The sequence below is a fragment of the Pseudorasbora parva genome, chromosome 14 (genome assembly GCF_024679245.1).
Source record: "Pseudorasbora parva isolate DD20220531a chromosome 14, ASM2467924v1, whole genome shotgun sequence".
Taxonomy (NCBI): Eukaryota; Metazoa; Chordata; class Actinopteri; order Cypriniformes; family Gobionidae; genus Pseudorasbora; species Pseudorasbora parva.
The window spans coordinates 2,581,846-2,609,780 of NC_090185.1; the positions used below are offsets into that span (position 1 = coordinate 2,581,846).

General features: G+C 40.0%; 1 protein-coding gene across 1 annotated transcript; it reads left to right on the forward strand.

The window, feature by feature from the left end:
- Nucleotides 1–790: 790 nt before the first annotated feature.
- On the forward strand, nt 791–27,917 carry si:ch73-138e16.6. The gene is made up of 6 exons (XM_067416564.1): nt 791–932; nt 10,516–11,684; nt 15,734–15,795; nt 16,649–16,719; nt 26,240–27,352; nt 27,742–27,917. Exons 1-6 carry the CDS (start codon nt 908–910, stop codon nt 27,906–27,908), a joined length of 2,607 nt encoding a protein of 868 aa, XP_067272665.1. The 5' UTR covers nt 791–907; the 3' UTR covers nt 27,909–27,917.
- Nucleotides 27,918–27,935: the final 18 nt, after the last annotated feature.

The following is a 27,935-nucleotide window of genomic DNA, read 5'->3' on the forward strand; positions in this document are numbered from 1 at the left end:
ACTTAAAAAAGTAAGTAACCTGGTTGCCTTAAAATGTTGAGTATATTGAAATTAAAAATTTGAGTTGATACAATGAAGGAAATTTGTTTAATAAATAGAAACTCAAAATATTATTGTATCTGAACAACGTGATAAATCATGAAAATAGCACTATTTGGCATGTTTCACTACATCATCAGAAATAACACACACACAATTACCCAATATGCTTACAAAATCTTTTAATAATATTTTAATAAAGGTTGTCGAATCTCAAAAAATGTTCATTGTATTAACTCACAATTTTAATTTCAGTGAACTCAACATTTTAAGGCAACCAGGTAACTTTTTTTCTAAATAATTTTTTTACAGTGTAGGTAAGTTTCATGACAGCATTTCTTTCATTAATCTGATAAACTGTTGTATAACACAATAAACAAAACCAAGTTGTTAAACTCAAATGGTGTGTTAATTTTTTCTTTTAGTTCATTAACACATTTATTTTTCAGTTTGTTTATTTCATTTGTATTCTTACAATGTTTATATTTATATTATATATCTTTACTGCTGTACTCTTACATTTTTTCTATACTTTCCCTAATGTGAGAGAAGATAAAATGTTGGAATACAATTTGTGGATAAAAATAGTTAGAAATAAGAAGTTATTTTACTAGATATAAATACTTAATGTAAAAATTAATAACTCTTTCTTTTATTAGAGGAATAAAAGTAAATTATTTCTTCTTGATTTTGTCACATCTGCTCCTCCTCCTTCAGTGAAGCTCTTCCCACTGCAATTCACCAATAAATGCTGGAATATTCCCATCAGCCGAGTGAAGACGAGCATCAGACCCTCAGGAAGAGCTGAAACCTAGGACAGAGTTTATTGAAGGACAGTGAGAACAGGAGAGATCCACAACACGGCAGAATGAAACGCACTGAAGAACAAAGAGGTTGGTGTTTATTCTATTTATATATTAAAACAAATATTGTTTGGTCAGTGACATGATTTGATAAACATTGCAGTGTTGGGCAGCAGCATCGCTACAAGTACTGACGCTACTAGCTTAACTACATTTTTCAGTAGCGTGGTGGTAGCGTCGCTGTTTTCTCAATGAAATAGCTTTTCAGTAGCGAAGCTCTTCTGTTGATCATGTAGTGCGGTAGCGTCCACACAAGCTAACGTTACATTTCCCCAAGCCTTTCTGAGGATCAAGCTCAAATTGGAAAACAACTGATAAGTCGCGGATATACTTCACTTTCTAAGTTCCTTTCTGCCTCGCGCAGACGAGCACAGATGCGCGCGCGCGAGCCTTTCAAACTACTCATTTGGCAGTGAGCGCGTAAAGACGGGATAGGCGCGTGCACATTCGCACTATCTAGTTGACGTTTTTTTCCCCTAGCGCTCAATTCGCTGTTGCACGCGCATCGTCCGCGCGCTGACTAAAGAGAAACTGCAAAGTTTTAAAATCTATTGTGTCTCTTGAATAAACACCTCTTGTTAAAAGTATCGGGGTCCAGCCTGGCCACCTCTTGATATGAATGAATGAATAAAACTTGTTTCATGTGTGTGGGAGATAGATCACACACACACACACACACACACACACACACACACACACACACACACACACACACACACACACACACACACACTCGACACCAGGGGCCTATTGCACTATACTAGGATAAGGGATTGAGTCGGGATATTTGGGTTATCCCGGCTCAATTTATCCGCTAATATATATATAGTTTGCCTTCAGGGTATGTTTACATGACAGCTGTGTACTAAATTTTGCATAAAAATGACAAGATCACCAAGATATCCCGGCTTAATCCCTTATCCTAGTTTTGTGCAATAGTCCCCTGGTTTTGTTAATATTATGGATCACATGTTTTTGTTGCCGAATTGATTTCGGACAGTTTTATGAATAACTAAAAAAAAGGTGTGTCTATATGCTCGACTTTTATTGATCACTGAGATAGCATTGATATGAATGAAGTGGGTTCAATATAAAAATAAATTTAAAAAAGTAGCTTAGATGTAGTAAACTACTTTTTTCAAGTTGCTGTAGATTAGCTTGCTACATTGCTAGTAAAGCTTAATTTAATGTAGCGTAACTGGTAGCGTAGCTCACTACATTTTCCAAGTAGCTCGCCCAACACTGATAAACATTCACATTGATTGTCAACATCAGGCGGCCAAACTAAATATGAACGGGGCTCGTTTATTTTTTTAACATTTTGCTCACATTTTTTTTTATACTACATTTCAAAATTAAACAACATTGAGGATAAGCAGATTTAGCATAAATTAATCCAAAGCTGTTTTATAGATTCTGATAAACCTGAGCTTCTTTGGTGTAGTTACTCTTTTTTTGTTTGTTTTTTTCCCCCCGTTTTTATTTTAAGAAAGGGGGAACAATGCATATTAACGAACATTAAAACAAATGTAAATATGCCAGATTATAGCCTTAGGCTCATTTCCATCTGCAGACCCCCTGGCAGGTCGATGTTATACATAAAAGAAAAAGAAAAGAAAAAAAGAAAGAAGAAACTATATATAACTCAATAAGACAAAGACAGACACAATAATACAACAAGCAATATCAGAATACACAACAAAACAGCGACAAGTTAATTTGAAGAAGAAGAAAAAAAGGTAATAATAATAATAATTTACAATTCATCTATATTTGTTTAATATAAAGTGCATTATAAATAAAATGTATTATTATTATTATTATATTGCACCAAGTCTAAGAAAGAAGTTGAATGAATTATGGATATTGCACAGGCCCATCTTACAAACTTAACCAGTTAGAATACACCTCAAATATGGTCGCATATTTGGGTCTCTCTCAACCACCTTTTCAATTTTATTTTAAACGTAAGAAACGTAGTACATTCCCTCACTGAAAGTGGGATGTTGTTCCAAACCCTAGAGCCCTGAAATGACAGAACATTTTGAGAAAAAGATGTCCGTCTAAATGGGGGATCACAGTCACCTCTAACGGCGGCTCGCGTTACTCGTAAACCAGAGCCACTAAGAGATTTCTGTTTGATAAACTCATTCAATGGCGGAGGAGCCAGATTGTGAATAGCTTTATAAATCAGACAAGCAGATTTAAATAGTTTAAAATTAGAGAAACTTAAAAAACTGTATTTATCAAGAATATTGCAGTAATGGTATGAAAAAGACTTCTTATCCAAAACCTTCAATGCCCTTTTGTAGCATGATTCAACTGGTCTAATAACTAGGGCCGGGACTTTAACGCGTTAATTAAGATTAATTAATTACTAGGGCTGTTTCGAATGCCATTTTTTGAGCTTCGAAGCTTAGGTGGCAATCAATATCGAATATTCGAAGCTTCGGTGGGTGGGGCTAAATATATAATAATAGTGTCGTTTGCATTTGTATCATCTTTCACGACTTCACGTTTCACTCTTCGGCATCGTAAATGTGTTGCGGCAGACCCAGTGGAGTGCATTTGGTGCAATATGATCAGGTGGCACACATTCTTTAAATATTAATAAACATTTAATAATCTTTTAAATAGAACAGTTTCCGGTACGCATTACACGGGCAGGTTTATGCTCCGAAAACGCACAGTGCACAAGTGATACAAAACACAAAGTCTGTTGAGAGCAAGAACTTTATAAGGTATTAATAACCAACCTTTCTTTAAAACAAATGAATCCCAAAACAGAAATTAAATTATTAACACACAGTGATTTCAATGAACTGTAATAAATAAAGAACACGGTAGCATGCTTATAAACAGTTGAATAAGAATAAATGAATTGTTTTTAAAATGACACAAAATGTAATATCTATTACAATTAGTTTTAATCTATATAAGGGATTTATTTTGTCTTATTCGGACTTTTTGTTAATTTAAATCTTTAAAATGCGTGATGCTTTTATTGAAAGCATGTTGCGGTGTTTTTTTAAATTTATTATTATTATTTCAAGCATGAGTGAGAATGAGTCCGCGACGGAAGTCGAGCGTTGAAGAAAAAAGAAAAGAAAAGAATATTCGAATCTCAAAACTGAAAATCGAATGCCACCTCACCGAACGAATATTCGATTATTCTAGTACAGCCCTATTAATTACGTGACTTTAACGAAATTTTAATTAAGATTAATAAATTACGCAAAAAAAAAAAAAATTAACCACACTTCCACAAAGGATGGAAGCGTCGACAAGAGCATGGTTGTGTGAAAGCGATACAACAACGAATTAGCTTATCACCGCCGCACATCGAGCCTCAAATATCACAAATATGCTTTTGCTTGTGGCGGCAGTGTCTCAGTGGTTCATGTAGGTTGTCTACAAACCAGAAGGTTGGTGGTTCAATCCCCGGTTCCACCTGACCAAGTGTCGAGGTGTCCATGAGCAAGACACCTAACCCCAGCTGCTCCCGACAAGCTGGATGAGCCTTACATGGCTGACATCGCCGTCGGTGTGTGAATGGGTGAATGTGAGGCAAAAATGTAAAGCGCTTTGGATAAAAGCGCTATATAAATGCAGTCCATTTACCATTTTTGCTACACTTAATGGCAAACATTGCGCTGGTCTGCTGGACTGAAATAAATAAACTATATTTTGTTGATTAAGCTTATGATTCAGTCATTATTCAATGGTATACTAAAAATCCATGTGAAAAATTACTTCTCACTGTTCTCAGGTCAAATATTTAAATGCAATTAAAATGCGATTAATTTCGATTAATTAATTACAAAGCCTCTAATTAATTAGATAAATTTTTTTAATCGAGTCCCGGCCCTACTAATAACAGGAGAACCCGCGTATGACCAGCTGCTAATGCAATACTCAATATGAGACAGAACCATTGAGTGTAGGAAACTGATTTCTGCTCTGTCTGTCAAGGATGCTCTAATATTTTTATAATTCATTATATTGAAATTAGTTATTTTTACAATGTTTTTAGCATGCTTTTGAAAGGACAATTTTGAATCTAAATAGACTCCAAGATATTTAAATACATCAACATTTTTCAATTCTTGTCCTCCCAGGCAGACCCTTGCTGGAACTAACTGTGTTGTTGATTTAGAGAAGAACATGGATACAGTTTTTTGAACATTCAAGCAAAGACAATCAATTAACCAATTCTGTAGATCATCTAAGGCTTTTGAAAGTCGTTTAGCTGCTTCGCAAGGATTTTTTGCATATGTAAAAATTACTGTGTCATCAGCGTACATAATAGTGTCTACATTTTTGCATATATTAGGTAATTCATTGACATAAAGCGAGAACAGTAGTGGGCCCAAAACTGAGGGACACCTACTGAGTAATCCAAGTAAGGTGACTTACTATTACATACCTGGACACACTGCTGTCTATCTGCTAAATAAGACCTTATCCATGTAACTGTACGATCAGTAAAATGAAATGCAGAAAGCCTGGAAATAAGTTTTTCACTGTGTCAAATGCCCGTTTAAAATCTATAAAGACAGCAGCAACACAACTATTTCTATCCGAATAAAATGTAACCTTTTCAATAAAAACACAGACTGCTGTTTCTGTTGAATGGCGAGATCGAAAGCCAAATTGTGTTTGATGTAAGGGTGGACCGTCACTATTAAGGTGTTCTATAATTAATTTGGCCACCCATTTTTCTGCAATCTTTGAGATAACAGGCAAAATGCTGATCGGCCTATAATTAGAGGGGTCTACTTTGTCACCAGATTTATAGATAGGAATTACTTTGGCCATCTTCCATTTCATTGGAACAGCTGCCTGTGATATTGATAAATTAATTAAATGAGTAACAGAGCATACAAAACAGGTTTTAAAACGCTTCAGGAAGTTAGTATCAAATCCAAATTCATCCCTTGCCTTGGAGTTTCTTAGTGTGGAGATTATATTCAACACTTCTTTTTCTTCGATTCCTTTAATATCAAGCCTTGCTACAGACTGAGGTAAGACCTTACCATCTAAAGCCCCGTTTCCACCAAAATTACCCGGAACAATTTGTACCAGGAACTTTTTTACAGGAACTTTTCTCCCCCCAGACCTGCAGCTGTCTGCGTTTCGACCGCGATCTAAAGTACCGTGAAGATTAGGCAGATTAGTCCGGTGATGTAGGACTGAGCACGACTGCGCGACTGAGACGTTATCTAAACCGATCTGGTGTTTACATGAGATGACTTTCAATCGCAATCATTTTGTCACATGCAGTTTGTCTGCCGCATCAAAAATGTCGCCGCTGTTTTCTCCAGCAGCTGGAGTGTGTTAACTGTAGCCATAGCAACTCTTAATGGCATTTTATAAGCTATTTATTTGTTGTAAAGTGTAATAATCATCTCAGAAAAAAAAGATTCTTCTGTCAGGCATTAAAGTAAAAACTGCCTGGGGCAATATACGCTGTGTCATTACTCCAACATTATCTTCATAACTTACGAAATAAAAAGTTTACCCCTCCGAAAAATTAACTTTCCTCTCTTGTCAACATGAGCGCGGCGCGCGCTGTCACGTCATGTAAGGACGCACACTTAAAAGTAATCGGTCAGGTCGTTTACATGGTGAAAGAAAAATAATAACGAGTATGGAAGAGATTCAAGCTGTGCTGCTTTTGCTGGTTATGTATAACGTTAGGTTTACTAAAGAGGTAATTAACAACGAAAGAAAAGAGCACTAATATGCAGATTCAGCAGCATATTCAGAAAGCTTGTAAAGCTAGATTTAAAATGACAATGTATATTATTATCAGCTATTACGGACATTGAACGTGAGATGGCTGAGACGACCGCGCGCCATCAGACAGAGAGCAAGACTGATATTTACTGAACGCAGACCGAACCTCACAAAAGACTTTTAAAAATGCCGGTTGAAATAAAATGCTGCGTGAGCTAAGCCAATCAGCATGTTCAGCGCCCAAGTCCCGCCCTCGAAAGTTCCTGAACTTTGAAAAAGTGCTACCTCGCGAGCAGGGCCGTTTGGAGGGGGAAATATTTACCCGGAACTTCATTTAGACCCTGGTTCCTGCGGTCTGAACACACCGAGGACCACCCAAAGTTCCTAGTTCCTGGGTAAAGTTCCTGTGGTGGAAACGGGGCTTATGTCATCAATTAGCGGTCCATCATTACTTACATTTTGAGTGTTAAAGGGATTTACAAAAAGTTGTGTAATTTCATTTATGGTATTTAGAAAATATTCATTTAATCTAGTTGCATAGACACCAGGCTCAGATACCAGTTCATTATTGAATCTAAGTTCTAGGCCTTTTCCACTGTGTTTTGTTTGTTTGCCAATCAATTTATTAATATTTCCCAAACTAATTTAGAATTTCCCTTTGCACCCTCTATCACAGTCATAAAAAGGTTTGCTTTTGCCATTCGTAGAACTCGAATAACCTTATTTCTAGCTGAGGAAAATTTTAATCTATCAGTAGTTAGGCCTGAGTCTAAAGCTTTTTAAAGTAATTTATCTCTATGTACCATGAGTTGTTTGCATTCACTATTAATCCAAGGCAAAGAGTGAGCTCGCTTTTTGTAATTTCCCCTTTTTTGAAAGTGCGTACAAACATTTTTAACTGAAGAATACAAGAGATCACAGCATTTATCAAGGTCATTACACAAAATAATTTCTGACCAGTCTAGATCATGCAAAGCTGTAGCTAAATATTGTTCTTGATTTTTTTTGGTATAAAGGTTTGTTTGTTGTTATGATTCTTGAGATTAAATCGTTTCTTAGTAAGTTTTCTAGAAATAAAAATTGCATTATGGTCCGACAGGCCAGTTAAAAAATTATGTGATTTAATTATTCTTTCTGGTTTGAGTTCCACCTCGAAAGAGAAAGTCACGGGTTACGATTATAAACATGGTTCCCTGAAAAGGGGAACAAGACACTGCTTCTGTGTTTCCAGACATCCAGCACACCTACACGTCTTCTGTCAGGCAATATAAAGCTGATGGCGTTTTCTAGGCATGTGCCGATATCAATTTTTCATGTTGCGATTAATTGCTGTAGTTTTATCACGATATGCGATATTATCACGATGTTGAAATAAGTTGCAAAAAAAAGTGTTGCCATAGCATAACAGCTTTAAGAACTATTTTTGTAATAACAAAAATAACTGAATGTTTAAATACAATAATGCACCAAAAATATATAGAGCTCTGGAAAAAAAATTAAGAGAAATCAATGTTAAGTGGTCTCTTGATATTTTTCAGAGCTGTAAAAGTACAATTTTCAAACAGATTAAAGTGCAAAAGAATTAGGCTATAAAGAACAACAGGTAACAAATGACAATAAGGTCTCATTATTTAATGCATTAACTAAGATTGAGCAATAGCTACATTTGGTACAGAAAGTATAATGTTTTTGGTAATGTTAGTTAAGAAATACTGATCATTGTTAGTTTTATCTTAGGTCCATTAAAAATGTTATATTGATTTTGATTTTAATGTTATTAAACAGTAACTAAGAAATTAACAATACTTAGAATAATTAATTCTTTATAAGTATTTTTCATTGTCAATTTGGTAATAATGAATTAACATGTTAACTAATGAAGTCCTATGTCTCAAAGTTTTACTGAACAATAACAAATAATCAGAACAGTTCTAATCATTAGGGCATGTTGTAGTCCAGGTTAAAGCATACACATGTTTAAGTTTGAAAATAATTAGCCTATTAAGTCTTTAAGTATTAAGTATTTGGTGCTGTGATGAACAACATTGAGATTACAAAAAACGAATGGCTGTTTAAAAACTACACGTGGTTTTTGTTTGTTTGCTGGTTTCCGGGGTAACAGCAGCATTCTGCAGTCCATCAGCGCCCTCTGCTGTCACTGAGCGGCACTTCAGCAGCGCGTCTCCTTCACCGGTTCAGTCATGTGCAAACGCAGGTTGGGCTTGTTTATATCTAAGCGCTTCCCTTTGACGCAGAATACAGCGGTGTTGAGCATTTATACGGTTGATGGGCAAAGTATTCTTGAGTGCATTATAAAAAAATTATAAATTGTTAATAAATGATTATTTACGATATTTTAAAGTGCTTACGATAACAATATCGTGCATATTCATTATCGTGATAAATCACATTATCGAAAATTGGCACATGTCTAGCGTGTTCTCTAGGCACCGTTTATATAGCCAGTAGAGGTTGGATACCCGACCCGAGCCCGACGGGTTCCGACGGGTTCCGACGGGTCGGGCCGGGTTCGGACAGATATTTAGAAATGACGTTCTGGTTTGGCTCGGTCACGTCAGCGCGATAAGGCATTGAACCTTTTAAATTCAAAACTGCTTATTATGCAAGTAGCCAATGGGCCTGTTTAACTTAATTCAATGGTTTGTTTTTGTGATTAAAATAAATGTAAAATATTACCCTAACATCCGTCTTCCTGCATGCGGAAATTTGTTTATGTCGCCGTGACAACAACGCGTAACACGTGCGTGCATATCGCCCGTGGCATCCTCGTCATTCCAGTGAGCGCAACTTTAGCGCTGCTGGCAGCAGGACAGCCTTGAAGCCATCCACTTTTTCTGCATAAAACCTCCATTAGCCTAAACTTTGATGGATAGATTATGTAAATAGATCCCATGTTGCAGTTTAGGAACCATACAGTTTGAGAAAATTGGTAAGATGATGACTTTCATTTCGATAAGCATTTCAATTGTGCTACGTTAATGTTTGGTTCTGTTAGCTTGGGCCATTTTTAGCAGACCTTTGTTCATTTAATTTCAGTTGGCTATTTGATTGGGCTCTGTGTAACGTTTGATGCCCCATGCTCGTGCTGATGCGCTCATCTGTAAACATTTCAGAATGCCTTCCTACAGTTGCTTAATAAAAGCGGGCTTTCCACACAAACAAACGTGCGTGTCATTAGTATATGAGGGGGAAAATTGATTTTAACTGTCGGGCTCTGTCAGACTCGGACAGAAAAATGCGGCCCGATCCGCACTCTAGTGTGTTTGTGTATCTGATGTGTGTGTGTTCTGAGTTGTGTATCTGATGCGTGTGTGTGTGTGTGTGTGTGTGTTCTGAGTTGTGTATCTGATTTGTGCATCTGATGTGTGTGTGTTCTGAGTTGTGTATCTGATTTGTGCATCTGATGTGTGTGTGTTCTGAGTTGTGTATGTGTATGTGTTGTCCACACAAACAAACGTGCGTGTCATTAGTATATGAGGAAAAAAAATAGATTTTAACTGTCGGGCTCGGGTCGGGTTCGGTTACTGCTCTGTTGGACGCGGGCCGGGCTCGGACAGAAAAATGCGGCCCCATCCGCACTCTAATAGCCAGCCGGCACATCTATGACATCACCTGACTGCAGTAGCCAATCATGATTTGTGGTTAGCACACATTCTTCTGACACTAGTTCACAAAGTTTCTATAGTGTCAACACTATAGCGCAGTGTCTTATTCCCCTTCTCAGGAAACCATGGTTACAGTCTTAACTTGAGACTTTTTGTTTAGCCATTGTCTACTTTTTACTTCATATTTCTGTCTGATTTTTGGAAAAAAATAATAGTTCAAATGTAACTTTTTTGAACTGTCATTTCAGACCTGATGGAGGAGAGTGAAGAGCAGGGGAAAAAACATCATGTCAAAACTGGACATAAAACTCGCTCAAAGACTGAAAATATTTCTTCACTGAAAAGAAGAGTCAAGAAAGGTTTCACCTGCCTTCAGTGTGGGAAGAGTCTCACATCCAAACAGAGTCTCAAGATTCACACGAGGATCCACACCGGAGAGAAACCGTTCGCATGTGATCAGTGTGAGAAGAGTTTTAGAAAACCAGGACACCTTAAAGAACACATGAAGATCCACACTGGAGAGAAACCATTCACATGTGATCAGTGTGGGGTGAGTTTCTCACGCAAACTGACTCTTGATATGCACATGATGATCCACACCGGAGAGAAACCGTTCGCATGTGATCAGTGTGGGAAGAGGTTCACACATAAAGCAGCCCTAAAGATACACATGGACAGCCACATTGGAGTGAGACTGCATGTATGTGATCAATGTGACAAGACATTTTTGTGCGCTTCATCCCTGAAGAACCACCTGACAGTTCATTCACAGGAGAAACCACATTCATGTTCTCTGTGTGGTAAGAGTTTTAAACTGAAGAAAAAATTAAAACTTCATCAGAAAATACATACTGGTGAAAAACCTTATATGTGCTTTGAGTGTGGAAAGAGTTTTAGTAGAGCTGGACATTTGAAACAACACCAGAGAATTCACACTGGAGAGAAACCTTACAAGTGTTCACACTGCGACAAGAGATTCAATCATTTACAAAACCGGAAAAAACATGAGATGATCCACACTGGAGAGAAACCGTACACGTGTTCACACTGCGACAAGAGATTCAGTCGGTCATCACATCTACAAATGCACGAGAGGATCCACACTGGAGAGAAACCGTACATGTGTTTTCATTGCAACAAGAGATTCATTTGTTCAAAACAATTGAAAATACATGAGAGGATCCACACTGGAGAGAAACCTTACAAGTGTTCACAATGCGATCAGAGATTCAGTCGGTCAGAACATTTGAAAATACATGAGAGGACTCACACTGGAGAGAAACCGTATCGCTGCACTGCATGTGGGAAGAGTTTCAGTCAATCATCTTCTCTACGCAGACATGCAAAAAGCAATCACTGTAAGAAGATCATCTTCAGATCCAGCACTTCCGCATCCTCTGCCGCATCCTCACCAAAGGTTAGGGTTAGGAAACAATAACGTCAAGCAATAAAATGTGTCCTAACAAGCAACAACAACAAAGAAAGATCATCCAAATTTGCCTGCATTTGCATCATCTTCAAGACCAGCAGTTCCGATCAACTCAAAGGTGGAGGACATCACTCCCCCGTCCCCAAGAACATAATGTTTTATTCTTTTATATAATTTTGCTTCTTGATATGAATGTAAATTACGGCCCGGAAAGTACTGCATAATTAAAGTGAATTTACAGCATAACTTTCGGTAATTATAGTGTAACTATAAAGTAAGTATGTGTACAATATGTAAGGGCTAATGTCCACCCAGCCGGTTGTTATCGCAGAATAAACCCAGACAGAGTGATCAGGACCCCGAGGCGAAGCGGAGCGTCACTCTGAAGGGGTTTATTCTGCGATAACAACCGGCTGGGTGGACATTATCCCGCTTATTACACGGCTACTAGTCTCAAATAAATAATTATTAGACACAAAATATTGTCTTGAGATTAAATATTGTATTAGCTCTTACGCAAAGCTTCCGCGAAGGAAAACAGTTCCAGACTGCTTTAAGCCTTTATCTATTGCTGCTAAATGTTGAGAATGAATGCTGAAAGGGTTAGTTCAGCCAAAAATGAAACCAAGCCTATGATTTACTCACCCTCAGGTCATTATAGGTGTTTATGACATTCTTCTGTCAGACAAATACAATCAGAGTTATATTTAAAAAGTCCAGGCTAACGTTAATCCAGCAGTAGTTGGAGCTGTTTCTGAAGTCCATTAAATGCAGCTGTCCGTCAAATAACGTGCTCCACACGACTCCGATGGGTTAATAGAGCCGTCTGATTCCAATCGATGCGTTTGTGTAAGAAAAATATCCATATTAAAAACTTTATAAAGGAAACCCGTCTTGAAGTCTTCCATTGTAACCCACGGCTGTTTAAGCCACAAGATGGTGCCAGCGTTAAGCACAGAAGTAGAACCGGTCAAGATAACTCGCAGTACCCGGATGAGCGGTGTGTGTTATCTGGAAATAACATACCGCTGGAATGCGCAATTGACCAATCAGAATCAAGCATGTCCACCCAGCCGGTTGTCACCGCAGAATAAACCCCTTCAGAGTGACGCTCCGCTTCGCCTCGGGGTCCTGATCACTCTGGAGGGGTTTATTCTGCGATAACAACCGGCTGGGTGGACATTAGCCCTTACTTATTACATATTGTTCCCTTATACCTACACATACTTACTTTATAGTTACACTATAATTACCGAAAGTTATGCTGTAAATTCACTTTAATTATGCAGTACTTTCCGGGATGTAATCTAAAGCGTTACCAAATTTTATTATAAAAAAATCTTATGCTGCTAATGCAACACTTGTGTTTTGTTGATAATGTTATGTTGTTGTTAATACTTTTAGTTATTAGCTTCTTATATATACACGCTACCTATATATATGTGTGAGTTGTCGTCATATATTTTGAAGTGATTTTAATGTGTTCTAAAAATAAACGTTTTGTATTGAACGGCTTAATTTCGGGATACAACATCCGCTAGTTTCTTACGTGTTAATGACACTGTTTGACACTTTAAATTTACACCAAGAATAAATTACATTTTTTCGGGAGCTGACTAGCAAAACACTAAAGTAAAGAAGTTTGTATTCAAAGAGTAAACACACTTGACCATTTCTGTTTCAAAAAAGTACATCAGTGTTCTGTATTTAAAAATATAGGAACAACTGAAACCACTCATGCGAAAATTACAGAGCACCTTTTTAGGCGGACTCGGGTATGGTTCACGGGTGCGCACCCGAGTTCGGAAGACCACGTTCACATCATCTGAAACCAACCGAACTCTGATGTCGATCGAACCCGGGTGTGCACCACTACTTCTGTTACACAACACTTCTGTCGTGACACGCCCGCAAAGCATTCCGGGAAGGTGGCGCTGCATTTGAAAAAATGCTGCGCATCAAAAAAGCTGACCGATTTCCTTCTTTATGCAAATTAATCCGTTGAACGTGACGCAACTATCCAATAGAAGTACAGCACATGGACACTGGGGGAAGTCTCTCGCGGGTCCTTTGTTTTTTATTCCCGCTGGCTCAAGCATGCCCATAGCAGTAAACTTGAGGAACGCAAATCCACGTACAAATGAGGGGAAGCGTCACAACATCACGCTTCAGTCGTGTCGCAAAAGTGGATTTCTACAGTAAGTGTGGCAAGCAGCGAGGCTGAGGGACCGTGAGAGCAGGATGAAGCCGGTTGTTGATGACAATGAGCGACAGCTGTGCGCTGCACGGGCCTTTTGGTCTCATGGCGGAGTGACAGGAGCATAAAGGAGGAGCGACGACAGTGAAGGACAAGAGAGGACCAAGCCTGGAGTTTATGTTGTTTTATTTACGTTTTATTATGTGCTTGTGGCAGCCGTCCATGAGGGGCTGGCTTCGTTTTTACTTTCATTTTGTGTTTATTCATTTATTAAAAGTCTTTAAATGTTCGCCGGTTCCTGCCTCCTTCTTCCCTTATCTACAGCGTTGCATCCAGCGTTTCACCACAGCACGTATACATTTTGTAGTGGCTACAGTATGGTATTACAAAAATGTTTTAATATTATTTTATGTCAATTATCATGTAAAAGGAAAACTAAATATTTTGAATGTTTTTTTTTTAAACACAACATTTGCGACTGGCCATCTTCACTTCTCTTGAGGGGCTCTGTCTCATTTGTTTATTTGTATTTGTTTCACCAAATAACTTTCCCCCCAATTTTTTATGGTCAACAAATTATATCCACATTTTTGTTACATCTAAAAGCTATGAAATGCCCTTATATGTGTTTTATAGTATGTTGTTTTATATTTGTTTGCCGTTTTAAATATACTTTGCTGCTTCTCTTTTCAGTCCAACTGCTGATTTTTGACTCGCGGCGATGACGTCATCATCGCCCGCGCGCTCCCCCTTCTGTCAGTCAGTCTTCTGAGATGTGCATTTCGTGCTATTTTGCGTTACATTTCGTATTTACCTTATATTACACCATTTAAATGTCATTTTATGGGGCCATTTCTGTATGATAGTCATCGTGTTCGACGCTATATTTGTCTGTTATCTAATGAACACATAGGGTTGATGTGCTATGCTCTTCACATAACGTAAAAACGGTAAGATGCTAACGAACTAATTACTTTATTGTTACGGATGTAGTTGTCAGGAAATCGAACTATATTTATATTCATATGACTAAATTACAATGCTTGATATAGATTGTTGTCATTATAATGTCTGTCATTACTGTTATTTGTCCTGTATCATTGGAGAAATAATTGTATTATTAGAGCATTTTGATAATCTATGGCTCATCACTATTATCAGAGCAGCCGAATAGCCTTTTTATTTCTTGTCAGTAAATCTTGTTTTCACCTCATTCATTATGCCGATGTCTTCAGGGCTGTACATTGCCACATTAAGCTCATTGTATTGATGTCAACAGGCTTAAAGGGATAGTTCACCCTAAACTGAAAATTGTCATAATTTGCTCACCCTCAAGTTGTCCCAAAAGGAATAAGTTTATTGGTTCTGCTGAACACAAAAAATAAATACATTTTGAAGAATGTTTGTAACCAAGCATACATGAGTACCATAGTAGTTCCCCCCCTACTATGCTAGTCAATGGTTGCTTGGATCTGCTTGGTTACAAACATTCGGCAAAATACCTTCTTTTGGTAAATGGACTGCATTTATATAGCGCTTTTATCCAAAGCGCTTTACATTTTTGCCTCACATTCACCCATTCACACACCGACGGCGATGTCAGCCATGTAAGGCGCCATCCAGCTCGTCGGGAGCAGCTGGGGTTAGGTGTCTTGCTCATGGACACTTCGACACTTGGTCAGGTGGAACCGGGGATTGAACCACCAACCTTTCGGTTTGTAGACAACCTACATGAACCACTGAGCCACTGCCGCTTCTTTTGTGTTCAGCGGATCAAATAAACTTATACAAGGTTTGGAACAACTCAAGGGTGAATAAATGATGACCGAATTTTCATTTTTGGGTGAACTATCCCTTTAAGAAAACAACCCAATCAGCTATTGAGACATCTACAAGATATAGGTACGTTTTATAACCGCATCAGCATATATTTCATTTATCTGTGATGAACCATGTTTCATACAAAACACAAGACAATAAGCAAAACAAAAAAGTTGTTTAGTTGTTAAGGGATAGTTCACTTTGAAATTAAATGTTGATATGTTTTAGCTTACCCCATGGGCATCCGAGATGTAGGAGTATTTGTTTCCCCAGTAGTTTCAATTTTGATCATTTTAGGTCAAACGTTCTTGTCTGTGCCTCACATAATGCAGGTATATGGTCACCACCTGAAGGAGCAGACACAGAGAAGTCCAAATTAAACAATCCCCCATCGTAAGTACACACTGATGGCCTAAGACACAGAACCAGCGGTTTGTGTGAGAAAACCAACAGGATTTATATCGTTTTTACCTCTTGTACACCACTACGTCCGACTGATCCGAGGGCGCGCGTGCGTGTTTCCTGTTGTGTACAAGAGGTAAAAACGATATAAATCCTGTTGGTTTTCTCACACAAACAGCTCGTTTCGTGTCTTAGGCCATCAGTGTGTGCTTGCGATGGGGGATTGTTTAATTTGGACTTCTCTGTGGATGCTCCTTCAGGTGGTGACCATAGACCTGCATTATGTGAGGCACAGACAAGAACGGTTTGACCTAAAATGATCAAAATTGAAACTACCGGGGAAACAAATACTCCTACATCTCGGATGACCATGAGGGAAGCTAAAACATATCAACATTTAATTTCAAAGTGAACTATCCCTTTAAACTCAATTGGTAGTTTATTTAGTGGTACCTTGCAAATGTCACAATTATATTCTCAGTTTTTTGTGTTTTTTTACATTTGGTATCTTGTGTTTTTATATTTTTTATAGTTTATTGAAAGACAATGGGAACATGAGAGATCCAGAACACTGCAGAATGAAACGCACTGAAGAACAAAGAGGTTGGTGTTTATTCCTGATTCTTTAATAATGAGGCTGAAGAATACATATCATATCATACACCCTGTACCAAAATAAAATAACAGACTTTGATCATTTTTATTTCCAATCTTCCATTACTTGCTGAACTTTTTGAGTGAATTGTTGTTTAACAACTGCATTCTCATCTGCAGTCTGGCTCCACATCACTAAAACTATGTTAGTTAATGTCACTTCTTAATTCCTTCGGAAAGACTGTGTCTTTCAATTTTGATCTCAGTGCCACTTTTGACTAGCATGACATGGTCATACTCAATTCTAGTCAGAATATGAGTCTGAAACTGCTCCTTTGGGCTGTGATTATGGGGTGTGTTTCAACCGAACCAGGAAAGACATCAATTGGATAGACCTACAACCAATCAGAGCAACTAGGTGACGCATTGTCAATTGTCAACAGAGTTCAACTGCACTGTGTTGCCAAGTCCGCGTTTTTTCCGCGGGTTATTTTCTATGTCCGCGGGTTGATGCGACTATTATGTGATATATAGACCCATGAGTGCGAATTTTAGCAGCAACCTTGCCAAAATAAGACACCTTTTACCCCCCAAACGCCATTTCCCCCCACAGAGAACCCCCCTAGTAGTTGTCGGGTTTTGTTGTAAAAACATGGCAACCCTGTCTGCACGCGCGCTGAAATCAGGCTGGAATACACGATCTTTGCCAGTGTTGTAAAATAATTTAATGATACACAGAGTACTTACCCAACATGATCATCATTTCTGAGAGAAATGGTGATGGTGAATGCAGATACAAACAAGCTCTCCGTTTAGGATTCAAACAAATATAACCCAAGCCCCTTTGATGACGAGATGATTACGTTACTGTTGATCATCTGTCCGTCATCGGCTAAAGCCCGCCCTTGATGATTTCATTGGTCCGAACAGTTTCTGTTCGGGGATAACAAGGCCAGACCGAATTGCCCGACCTAAAAATTTTGCGGGCGGGGCTATATTCGGCTGGCATCCAGGCTAACTTTTGACACTGTAGAGTACTCTCTTTTAATCAACAATTTAGATACTGTCTTTGGTGTTTCTGATACTGCACTCAACTGGTTTAGATTAAAAGGAGTTTGTTGCCATGGTGATTTCTGGTCTGAGGTTGGTGTGGTGCAATCTCTTTTGCTTCTATATTTTGTTTACTTGGTCAACTTTTAAGATAATTTGGTCTTGACTTTATAACACCCAGATGTACATACATTCTAGCCTAGAAATCTAGACGCACCCTAGCGGCAGCAAATCTAATCTGCCCGCGAGTGTCGTCTAGCTACACTCAATACCCTTCTGAGGTGTATTCGCCTAACTCTTGCCGGGCCAATCACATCGTGTATAGAGTCGGTGGGCGGGGCCATAATGATGACGGCTGAGTTGCATTTGCGTAGAAACTGCCGAACGGCGGTCTTTCGAATCAGCTCTGACCGCGACTCTGGAAGACCTGGAGTTAAGCTTTTCTCTGAGAAAAGAACAAAGAACGGCACTGAAATCATTCTTAAAAAGGGAAGATGTGTTCGGAGTTTAGCCGACCGGATACGGCGAATGTTTAATCTATCAAAAAGCTCCGCTTCACCTTCGTTGCTCTGGTTGGTTGTAGCGCTATCCTATCGCGTGCAGAGGGAGTTTGACAGACAGCCGTTAATCCGCCCCTCGGATTGAGCCGTCAATGCTGAGTTTCCAGACCAAACATCTTGATGTGGGTCTGGCTTGTCAGGCTACCTACATTCAAAACCTGCTGAAAATGTGGCTTTGCCTTTTTGTGTCAATGTATTTCTGTGATAAAAACAAATGGATGTCTCAGTTTTCTTTGTCTAAACAGTGACAAGACTGGGATTATGTTCATTGGTTTACCCCACCTGCTAGTAAAGCTGGGTCTTTTATCTTTAAATGTGGATGGTAGGGGTGCACGATATATTGACTCAATATCGTTATCGCGATATCATGTTGCCTGATATTGTATCGAAAGTTTGTGATAATTGTGCAATATTTTGTTTATGACAAAATGAGATGCGTTTCACTGTATATACATTCTTTATCAGATCTATTTATTTATTTAAAACCGGGTCCCTGTACTCGCGCCAAAGCTAACTGTCACTCTCTCACTTCTTCCTCGCTCTCCCACACAGGGTAGGGTGGTGCGAGGCCCTGTGCAAGCGTAATGTGCGAGGCCCATGGGAATATTAAAGGGGAAAATTGTGTGGATATTTAAGGGGGAAAAAAACGTAGTTTAACAGCATTGGGTTCAAGAAGTTAAACTGTAACTGAACTGCACAGTGTGCACATTTTGACGCTTGAATTATTTTCTATGAATGGGTCAAATGCGTTTGCTAATCGGCCTGAATCCACTTAAAATAGTTTGGACTGCTCTCTTAGTAGCCGCGTTTCCATTACAGATTTGGGCAAAACCTTTGCGATATTTAGGCTACTAAATGTCAATAAAAAAATATTAACCACATTTCCATTAACCTCGATTAAAACATATTTTTTTCCTCTCATGATAAGTTATTCCAAAAAGTATGCAACGAATGTTGATAAGTTTATGTATATCCCAGCCACCGCTATAGCGGTGTGTTACCCAAGCATTAATTAAAATTAAAAGAACAAAATGTTTGAATTTGTATAACCAGTAAACATGTCCTGTTCTGTAGACATGGTTATTATTTATTTATTCATGTTGTACCAGTCCAATATAACTGTCAGTTTAAATAAACCTTGTGTTGTAAGAAAACGTTTATTTGTTATGAATCTATTTTGATGCGTTTTCCGTAACTTTGTAATGTTTTATAGGCTTAAAAATATTGAAATTAATATTGATATCGCAATATTCATTATAGATATCGCAATATCACATTTTTGTGAATATCGTGCACGCCGCACCCCTAGTTTCAACACAAAATAGTCTATGACTCTTGACTGTACTATATGTTAAAAGTAAAGTGAGTCATTACATTAACCAGACTGATCTCATGAAATGGCGTATGTATGACGCGCCAATTCGTATGCCATTTTGGCGTGCTATAAAGACGCATAATCGCTTTTTAGCGTGTTTATCAACGACGTTTCTTTCAACCCCCCTACACTGCCCTTACCCCTAAACCTACCTATAACACACACACACACACCACCCCTAAACCTACCCATCACACACACACAGCCCCTAAACCTACCACTCACAAGAAACATTCTGCAGATACGACTGCAGGCACAATTTATTCAGAAAGTACAAATACTCCAAGTGTTCCGAGGCCAAACGATTGATTTGTGTGAAGAAAATCCCCAAAAGCAATCAGAACATCGAGTCCATCCGCCAAAGAATAAAATAAAATTCAAAAATTGCCGCCGGAAGAAACGTCAGGTCAGCTTTGACAGCATTGGCTGTCGTGTGTCTCGTGACCAATTGCGTCATTACGTCAGCTTTGATTGTAAAATGCCATTGGCTCTCGTGTGTCTCGTGACCGATCGCGTCATTCTCATCATTGTCGTCTCGTGCATCATTTGAATCAGAAATATTAACGAGTGCGTGTGTTCTGTTCACAAAGGGGCACGATCATCATTTCAACGACTAAAACATTAAGATCAACTCTGTTCTTCACATGAAGATATCGTATGACTTCAGTAGACTTGAAATGCAACATGAGTTAATACTTTTATACTGTTTTTTGTTCAGTTTTTGCAATAAATACATGTGACTGCACATTTTTGTGTGTTTTATATTGTTGAGAGTTGGTAGGTTTAGGGTAGGAGTGGAGTTCGTTGCTCCAAAATATAAAATTAGGCTATAAATATTAATTCTGTCAGATCAGATTGGCGGAGATGATGGTTCGTTTAGGCGTAGACATACACGCGGAGATGATGGTTCGTTTAGGCGTAGACATACACGTGGAGATGATGGTTCGTTTAGGTGTAGACATACACGTGGAGATGATGCTTCGTTTAGGTGTTGACATACACGCGGAGATGATGGTTCGTTTAGGCGTAGACAAACACGCAGAGATGAAGGTTCCTTTAGGCGTAGACATACACGCGGAGATGAAGGTTCGTTTAGGCGTAGACATACACGCGGAGATGATGGTTCGTTTAGGTGTACACATACACGCGGAGATGATGGTTCGTTTAGGCGTAGGCATACACGCGGAGATGAAGGTTCCTTTAGGCGTAGGCATACACGCGGAGATGAAGGTTCGTTTAGGCGTAGACATACACGCGGAGATGATGGTTCATTTAGGCGTAGACATACACGCGGAGATGAAGGTTCGTTTAGGCGTAGACATACACGCGGAGATGATGGTTCGTTTAGGTGTACACATACATGCGGAGATGAAGGTTCCTTTAGGCGTAGACATACACGCGGAGATGATGGTTCGTTTAGGTGTACACATACACACGGAGATGAAGTTTCCTTTAGGCGTAGACATACACGCGGAGATGATGGTTCGTTGAGGCGTAGACATACACGCGGAGATGATGGTTCGTTTAGGTGTACACATACACGCGGAGATGAAGGTTCCTTTAGGCGTAGACATACACGCGGAGATGATGGTTCGTTTAGGCGTAGACATACACGCGGAGATGAAGGTTCGTTTAGGCGTAGACATACACGCGGAGATGAAGGTTCGTTTAGGTGTAGACATACACGCGGAGATGATGGTTCGTTTAGGCGTAGACATACACGCGGAGATGATGGTTCGTTTAGGCGTAGACATACACGCGGAGATAAAGGTTCGTTTAGGTGTACACATACACGCGGAGATGAAGGTTCGTTTAGGTGTAGACATACACGCGGAGATGATGGTTCGTTTAGGCGTAGACATACACGCGGAGATGATGGTTCGTTTAGGTGTACACATACATGCGGAGATGAAGGTTCCTTTAGGCGTAGACATACACGCGGAGATGATGGTTAGTGTAGGTGTACACATACACGCGGAGATGAAGGTTCCTTTAGGCGTAGACATACACGCGGAGATGATGGTTCGTTTAGGCGTAGACATACACGCGGAGATGATGGTTCGTTTAGGCGTAGACATACACGCGGAGATGATGGTTCGTTTAGGCGTAGACATACACGCGGAGATGATGGTTCGTTTAGGCGTAGACATACACGCGGAGATGATGGTTCGTTTAGGCGTAGACATACACGCGGAGATGATGGTTCGTTTAGGCGTAGACATACACGCGGAGATGAAGGTTCGTTTAGGTGTACACATACACGCGGAGATGAAGTTTCGTTTAGGTGTACACATACACGCGGAGATGATGGTTCGTTTAGGCATAGACATACACGCGGAGATGATGGTTCGTTTAGGTGTACACATACATGCGGAGATGAAGGTTCCTTTAGGCGTAGACATACACGTGGAGATGAAGGTTCGTTTAGGCGTAGACATACACGCGGAGATGATGGTTCGTTTAGGCGTAGACATACACGCGGAGATGATGGTTCGTTTAGGCGTAGACATACACGCGGAGATGAAGGTTCGTTTAGGCGTAGACATACACGCGGAGATGATGGTTCGTTTAGGCGTAGACATACACGCGGAGATGAAGGTTCGTTTAGGCGTAGACATACACGCGGAGATGATGGTTCGTTTAGGCGTAGACATACACGCGGAGATGATGGTTCCTTTAGGCGTAGACATACACGCGGAGATGATGGTTCGTTTAGGCATAGACATACACGCGGAGATGATGGTTCGTTTAGGTGTAGACATACACGCGGAGATGAAGGTTCCTTTAGGTGTAGACAAACACGCAGAGATGAAGGTTCGTTTAGGTGTAGACATACACGCGGAGATGAAGGTTCCTTTAGGTGTAGACAAACACGCAGAGATGAAGGTTCCTTTAGGCGTAGACATACACGCGGAGATGATGGTTTGTTTAGGCGTAGACATACACGCGGAGATGATGGTTCGTTTAGGTGTAGACATACACGCGGAGATGAAGGTTCCTTTAGGTGTAGACAAACACGCAGAGATGAAGGTTCGTTTAGGTGTAGACATACACGCGGAGATGAAGGTTCGTTTAGGCGTAGACATACACGCGGAGATGATGGTTCCTTTAGGTGTAGACAAACACGCAGAGATGAAGGTTCCTTTAGGCGTAGACATACACGCGGAGATGAAGGTTCGTTTAGGCGTAGACATACACGCGGAGATGATGGTTCGTTTAGGCGTAGACATACACGCGGAGATGATGGTTCGTTTAGGCGTAGACATACACGCGGAGATGATGGTTCGTTTAGGCGTAGACATACACGCGGAGATGATGGTTCATTTAGGCGTAGACATACACGCGGAGATGATAATTCGTTTAGGCGTAGACATACACGCGGAGATGATGGTTCGTTTAGGCGTAGACATACACGCGGAGATGATGGTTCGTTTAGGCGTAGACATACACGCGGAGATGATGGTTCGTTTAGGCGTAGACATACACGCGGAGATGATGGTTCATTTAGGCGTAGACATACACGCGGAGATGATAATTCGTTTAGGCGTAGACATACACGCGGAGATGATGGTTCGTTTAGGCGTAGACATACACGCGGAGATGATGGTTCGTTTAGGCGTAGACATACACGCGGAGATGATGATTCGTTTAGGCGTAGACATACACGCGGAGATGATGGTTCGTTTAGGCGTAGACATACACGCGGAGATGATGGTTTGTTTAGGAGTAGACATACACGCGGAGATGATGGTTCGTTTAGGCGTAGACATACATGCGGAGATGAATGTTCCTTTAGGTGTAGACAAACACGCAGAGATGAAGGTTCCTTTAGGCGTAGACATACACGCGGAGATGAAGGTTCGTTTAGGCGTAGACATACACGCGGAGATGATGGTTCGTTTAGGCGTAGACATACACGCGGAAATGATGGTTCGTTTAGGCGTAGACATACACGCGGAGATGATGGTTCGTTTAGGCGTAGACATACACGCGGAGATGATGGTTCATTTAGGCGTAGACATACACGCGGAGATGATAATTCGTTTAGGCGTAGACATACACGCGGAGATGATGGTTCGTTTAGGCGTAGACATACACGCGGAGATGATGGTTCGTTTAGGCGTAGACATACACGCGGAGATGATGATTCGTTTAGGCGTAGACATACACGCGGAGATGATGGTTCATTTAGGCGTAGACATACACGCGGAGATGATGGATCGTTTAGGTGTAGACATACATGCGGAGATGATTCTTCGTTTAGGCGTAGACATACACACGGAGATGATGCTTCGTTTAGGCGTAGACATACACGCGGAGATGATGGTTCGTTTAGGCGTAGACATACACGCGGAGATGATGCTTCGTTTAGGCGTAGACATACACACGGAGATGATGCTTCGTTTAGGCGTAGACATACACGCGGAGATGATGCTTCGTTTAGGCGTAGACATACACGCGGAGATGATGAATCGTTTAGGTGTAGACATACACGCGGAGATGATGGTTCGTATAGGTGTAGACATACATGCGGAGATGATTCTTCGTTTAGGCGTATACATACGCGCGGATAGCTCAAAATGCGTATAGATAACACGCCATGTCATGATGTCGCAAAGTCATGATGTCATGTTGACATTAACTGCACGTGAACTTGATAAAGTTAAATGTGGAAAATGTACACACCCGTGTTAATATTTCTCTTAAATGAGTATCATAAACTGCATAAAAACATAAACATTAAACATGGCCTTGGTTGCAAATTGTTGGGTGTGTAGAGTGTGTGGAAAAAATAGTGTAGCCTTATCCATCAGACTTAGGCCCCGTCCACACCGAGAACGGTTTAGCTGTATACGTATAAATTTTGTACCGTATCAGCGTTCCGTCCACACGGATCCGGCGTTTTGGAAGAATGAATCCGATATTTTCTGAAACCGGGTCCCAGAGTGGATAAATCTGAAAACGATAATCTTCCGTTTTCATGTGTACAGCGAATCCGTATAATTTCTGAAACGGTGATGTTATCACACTACGTCCAGCACGGTGAAAGAGTTAAGGGATACAACTACGGGCACTGGGCATGCGCACATTAATATCGTGTCATTTACTTACCGTATTTACATTATTGTAAGGGTAGGTTTAGGGTTTAGGGTAAAACACATCTGTTAAGTAGCAAATATATTTATTGTTATTTTATTGTGAGATTTTGCCTCACTTCCTTCCACAGCTATACCCATTCTAGCCACAACTCTTCTTCTCTGTTTTTAGTGTATTTCTGTGGCAGAATTAAAGCGCCACACACTGGCCTGGCATGCAAACCACACTGTTTTTAGTCGGTTTCTGTAATCTCGCGTGGACGCAGATATTTCTTGAAACGAGGAAAAAAAAGATAGGATTGTGATAGCTCTGGCTTCGTGTGGACGGGGCCTTACTACATATATAAGTAATAAGGGGGATTATGGGACAATGTTCACCTACCCACCCAGTCATAAAGGGCCACCAATAACTGATTTAGGATGATGAGTTACTGTTGATCCAGTGAGGGGCCAATATTAAATGTCTTGGTGAAAAGTGCTTTTACTGTGTAAAAAGTTTTTAAAATGTGGTTCACGGTTTGAGTGTCATGGATGGTTGCTAGTTAGAAAGAGAGTTCCGATATTAGAGTGGATCTAGATATGCTTGAGGTTGTTGCAGAGAGGATAATAATGTCCAAGCTGCTGACCTTCACTAACAATTCTTCATACCCCCTCAATGACATGCTTTCTGGAATGAGAAGTACATTCATGAACCGATTGATTCCGCCATGGTGCATTAGAGAATGCTATAAGAGGTAATTTATACTGCTGTGAGACTTTACATTTACATTTTACATTTATGCATTTAGCAGACGCTTTTATCCAAAGCAACTTACAACTCAGGAGTACAGGATGCGATCCGTCAAGAAGAGGCAAAGAAGCGCAAAAAGTGCCCCAAATACCAAGATTTGTACACTACTCAGAGCAGCAAAAACCATAAAAGGAAAGAAGAAAAGAGAAGTAGAGGGGAGATTTTTTTTTATTTTATGTAAGATTAAGTGCTCATGGAAGAGATGAGTTTTTACCTGTCTTTTGAATGAAGCAAGTGATTGTCGTGTGTATGGAGGACGGAAGATCGTTCCACCAACCAGGGACAATGAAAGAAAAAGTCCTGGAGAGGGATTTCATGCCCCTGTGATGGTACCACAAGCCTTCGCTCATTAGCTGAGCGAAGGCTTCTGGTGGGGGTGTAGACTCGTAGGAGTGAGTCAAGGTATGCGGGGTATGTGAGTTGAGGTATGACTTTACAATTCATCTGTCCTGTGCTGAGGTATCATAAACCTTTCACCCTGGGAAATTTGTCTCTCCACAAATCGTATATCTGTGCCTAATGGAAGTTAACTATCAGACATAAAATGTGCAATAATGAAGTCCCTGGGTGTCGCCATTTTAAGAAACTGGTTTGGAAATTGGAGGAAACTGATGAATCATGATTTATTCATAATGTGTCTTTTTTACTTTAATTTCAGATCTGATGGAGGAGAATGAGGAGAGTGAAGAGGAGAAACATAATGTCAAAACTGGAGATAAAGCTTGCTCACAGACTGAAAGTATTTCTTTACTGAAAAGAAAAGACAAGAAATGTGTTGCTTGCTGTCACTGTGGAAAGAGTCTCACATCCAAACAAAGTCTCAAGATTCACATGAGAATTCACACTGGAGAGAGACCGTTCACATGTGATCAGTGTGGGAAGAGTTTCACATCCAAACAGAGTCTCAAGATTCACACGAGGATCCACTCTGGAGAGAAACCGTTCACATGTGATCATTGTGGAATGAGTTTCACATGGAAAAAGAGTCTCAAGGTTCACATTAGGATCCACACTGGAGAGCAGCCATTCACATGCGACCAGTGTGGAAAGAGTTCCACACGTAAACAGAGTCTCAAGATTCACATGAGGATCCACACTGGAGAAAAACCATTCTCATGTGATCAGTGTGGAATGTGTTTCACATGGAAAAAGAATCTCAATGTTCACATGAGGATCCACACTAGAGAGAAACCATTCACATGTGATCAATGTGGGAAGAGTTTCACACAACAAGGAACCCTTAAGACACACATGAACATCCACACTAGAGAGAAACTGCATGAATGTGATCAATGTGGCAAAACATTTTTGAGGGCTTCAGCCCTGAAGAACCATCTGAGGGTTCATTCACACGAAAAACCACATTCATGTTCTTTGTGTGGAAAGAGATTTTCACATCTGCAGAATTTAGCAGTACATAAGACAAGACACACTGGTGTAAGAAATCATATGTGCTTTGAGTGTGGGAAGACTTTTATGAGAGCTGGACATTTAAAACAGCACCAGGGAATTCACACTGGAGAGAAACCTTACAAGTGTTTACACTGCGACAAAAGATTCAGACGGTCAGGAGACCTGAAAACACACAAGAGGATTCACACTGGAGAGAAACCTTACAAGTGTTCACATTGCGACAAGATATTCAGACGGTCAGGAGACCTGAAAACACACAAGAGGATCCACACTGGAGAGAAACCGTTTCGCTGCACTGCATGTGGGAAGACTTTCAGTCTATCATCTGCTCTACACAGGCACACACAACATAAACACTGTAAGTAGATAATCTTCAGATCCAGCACTTTAGCATCTGAAGCCACATCGTCACCAAATGAGACAATAACACATCAAACTATATAAATCTGTCCTAACGAGCCACAACAAGCAACAAGACAGAGAAACATCATCCTAATTTGTCACAGTGAATAAAATTCAGATCAACTCAAAGACGAACAATATCTAAATGTTATACTTTGCTTCATTATATGGATCATATAAAAAAAAAATCTGAGTGTCACACATATATACATATATATATATATATATATATTGTGGCGAGGGGGGCGTGGTTTCGCGAGGTGTGCACGGATGGAGGGAGCCGGGAGACGAGCGGTGAGAAAGTAGGTCAAGTGCATGATGATAAACACCTGTGTCTAATTGCAGTGATTGGCGCGGAGAGACCGGTTAAAAGCCATTCACGAGCAGAGAGTGGGAAGAGAGGGACGCTGAGGACTCGTGGGAACGGCCGGGAGAAAAGAGACACTATATTGTCCAGCTTAAAGAGTGTGAAGTGGGAGAGACTAAGTGCGCGAGGTGCCAGTTTATATTGACACTGAGTGGAAAATAAAAAGACCCAC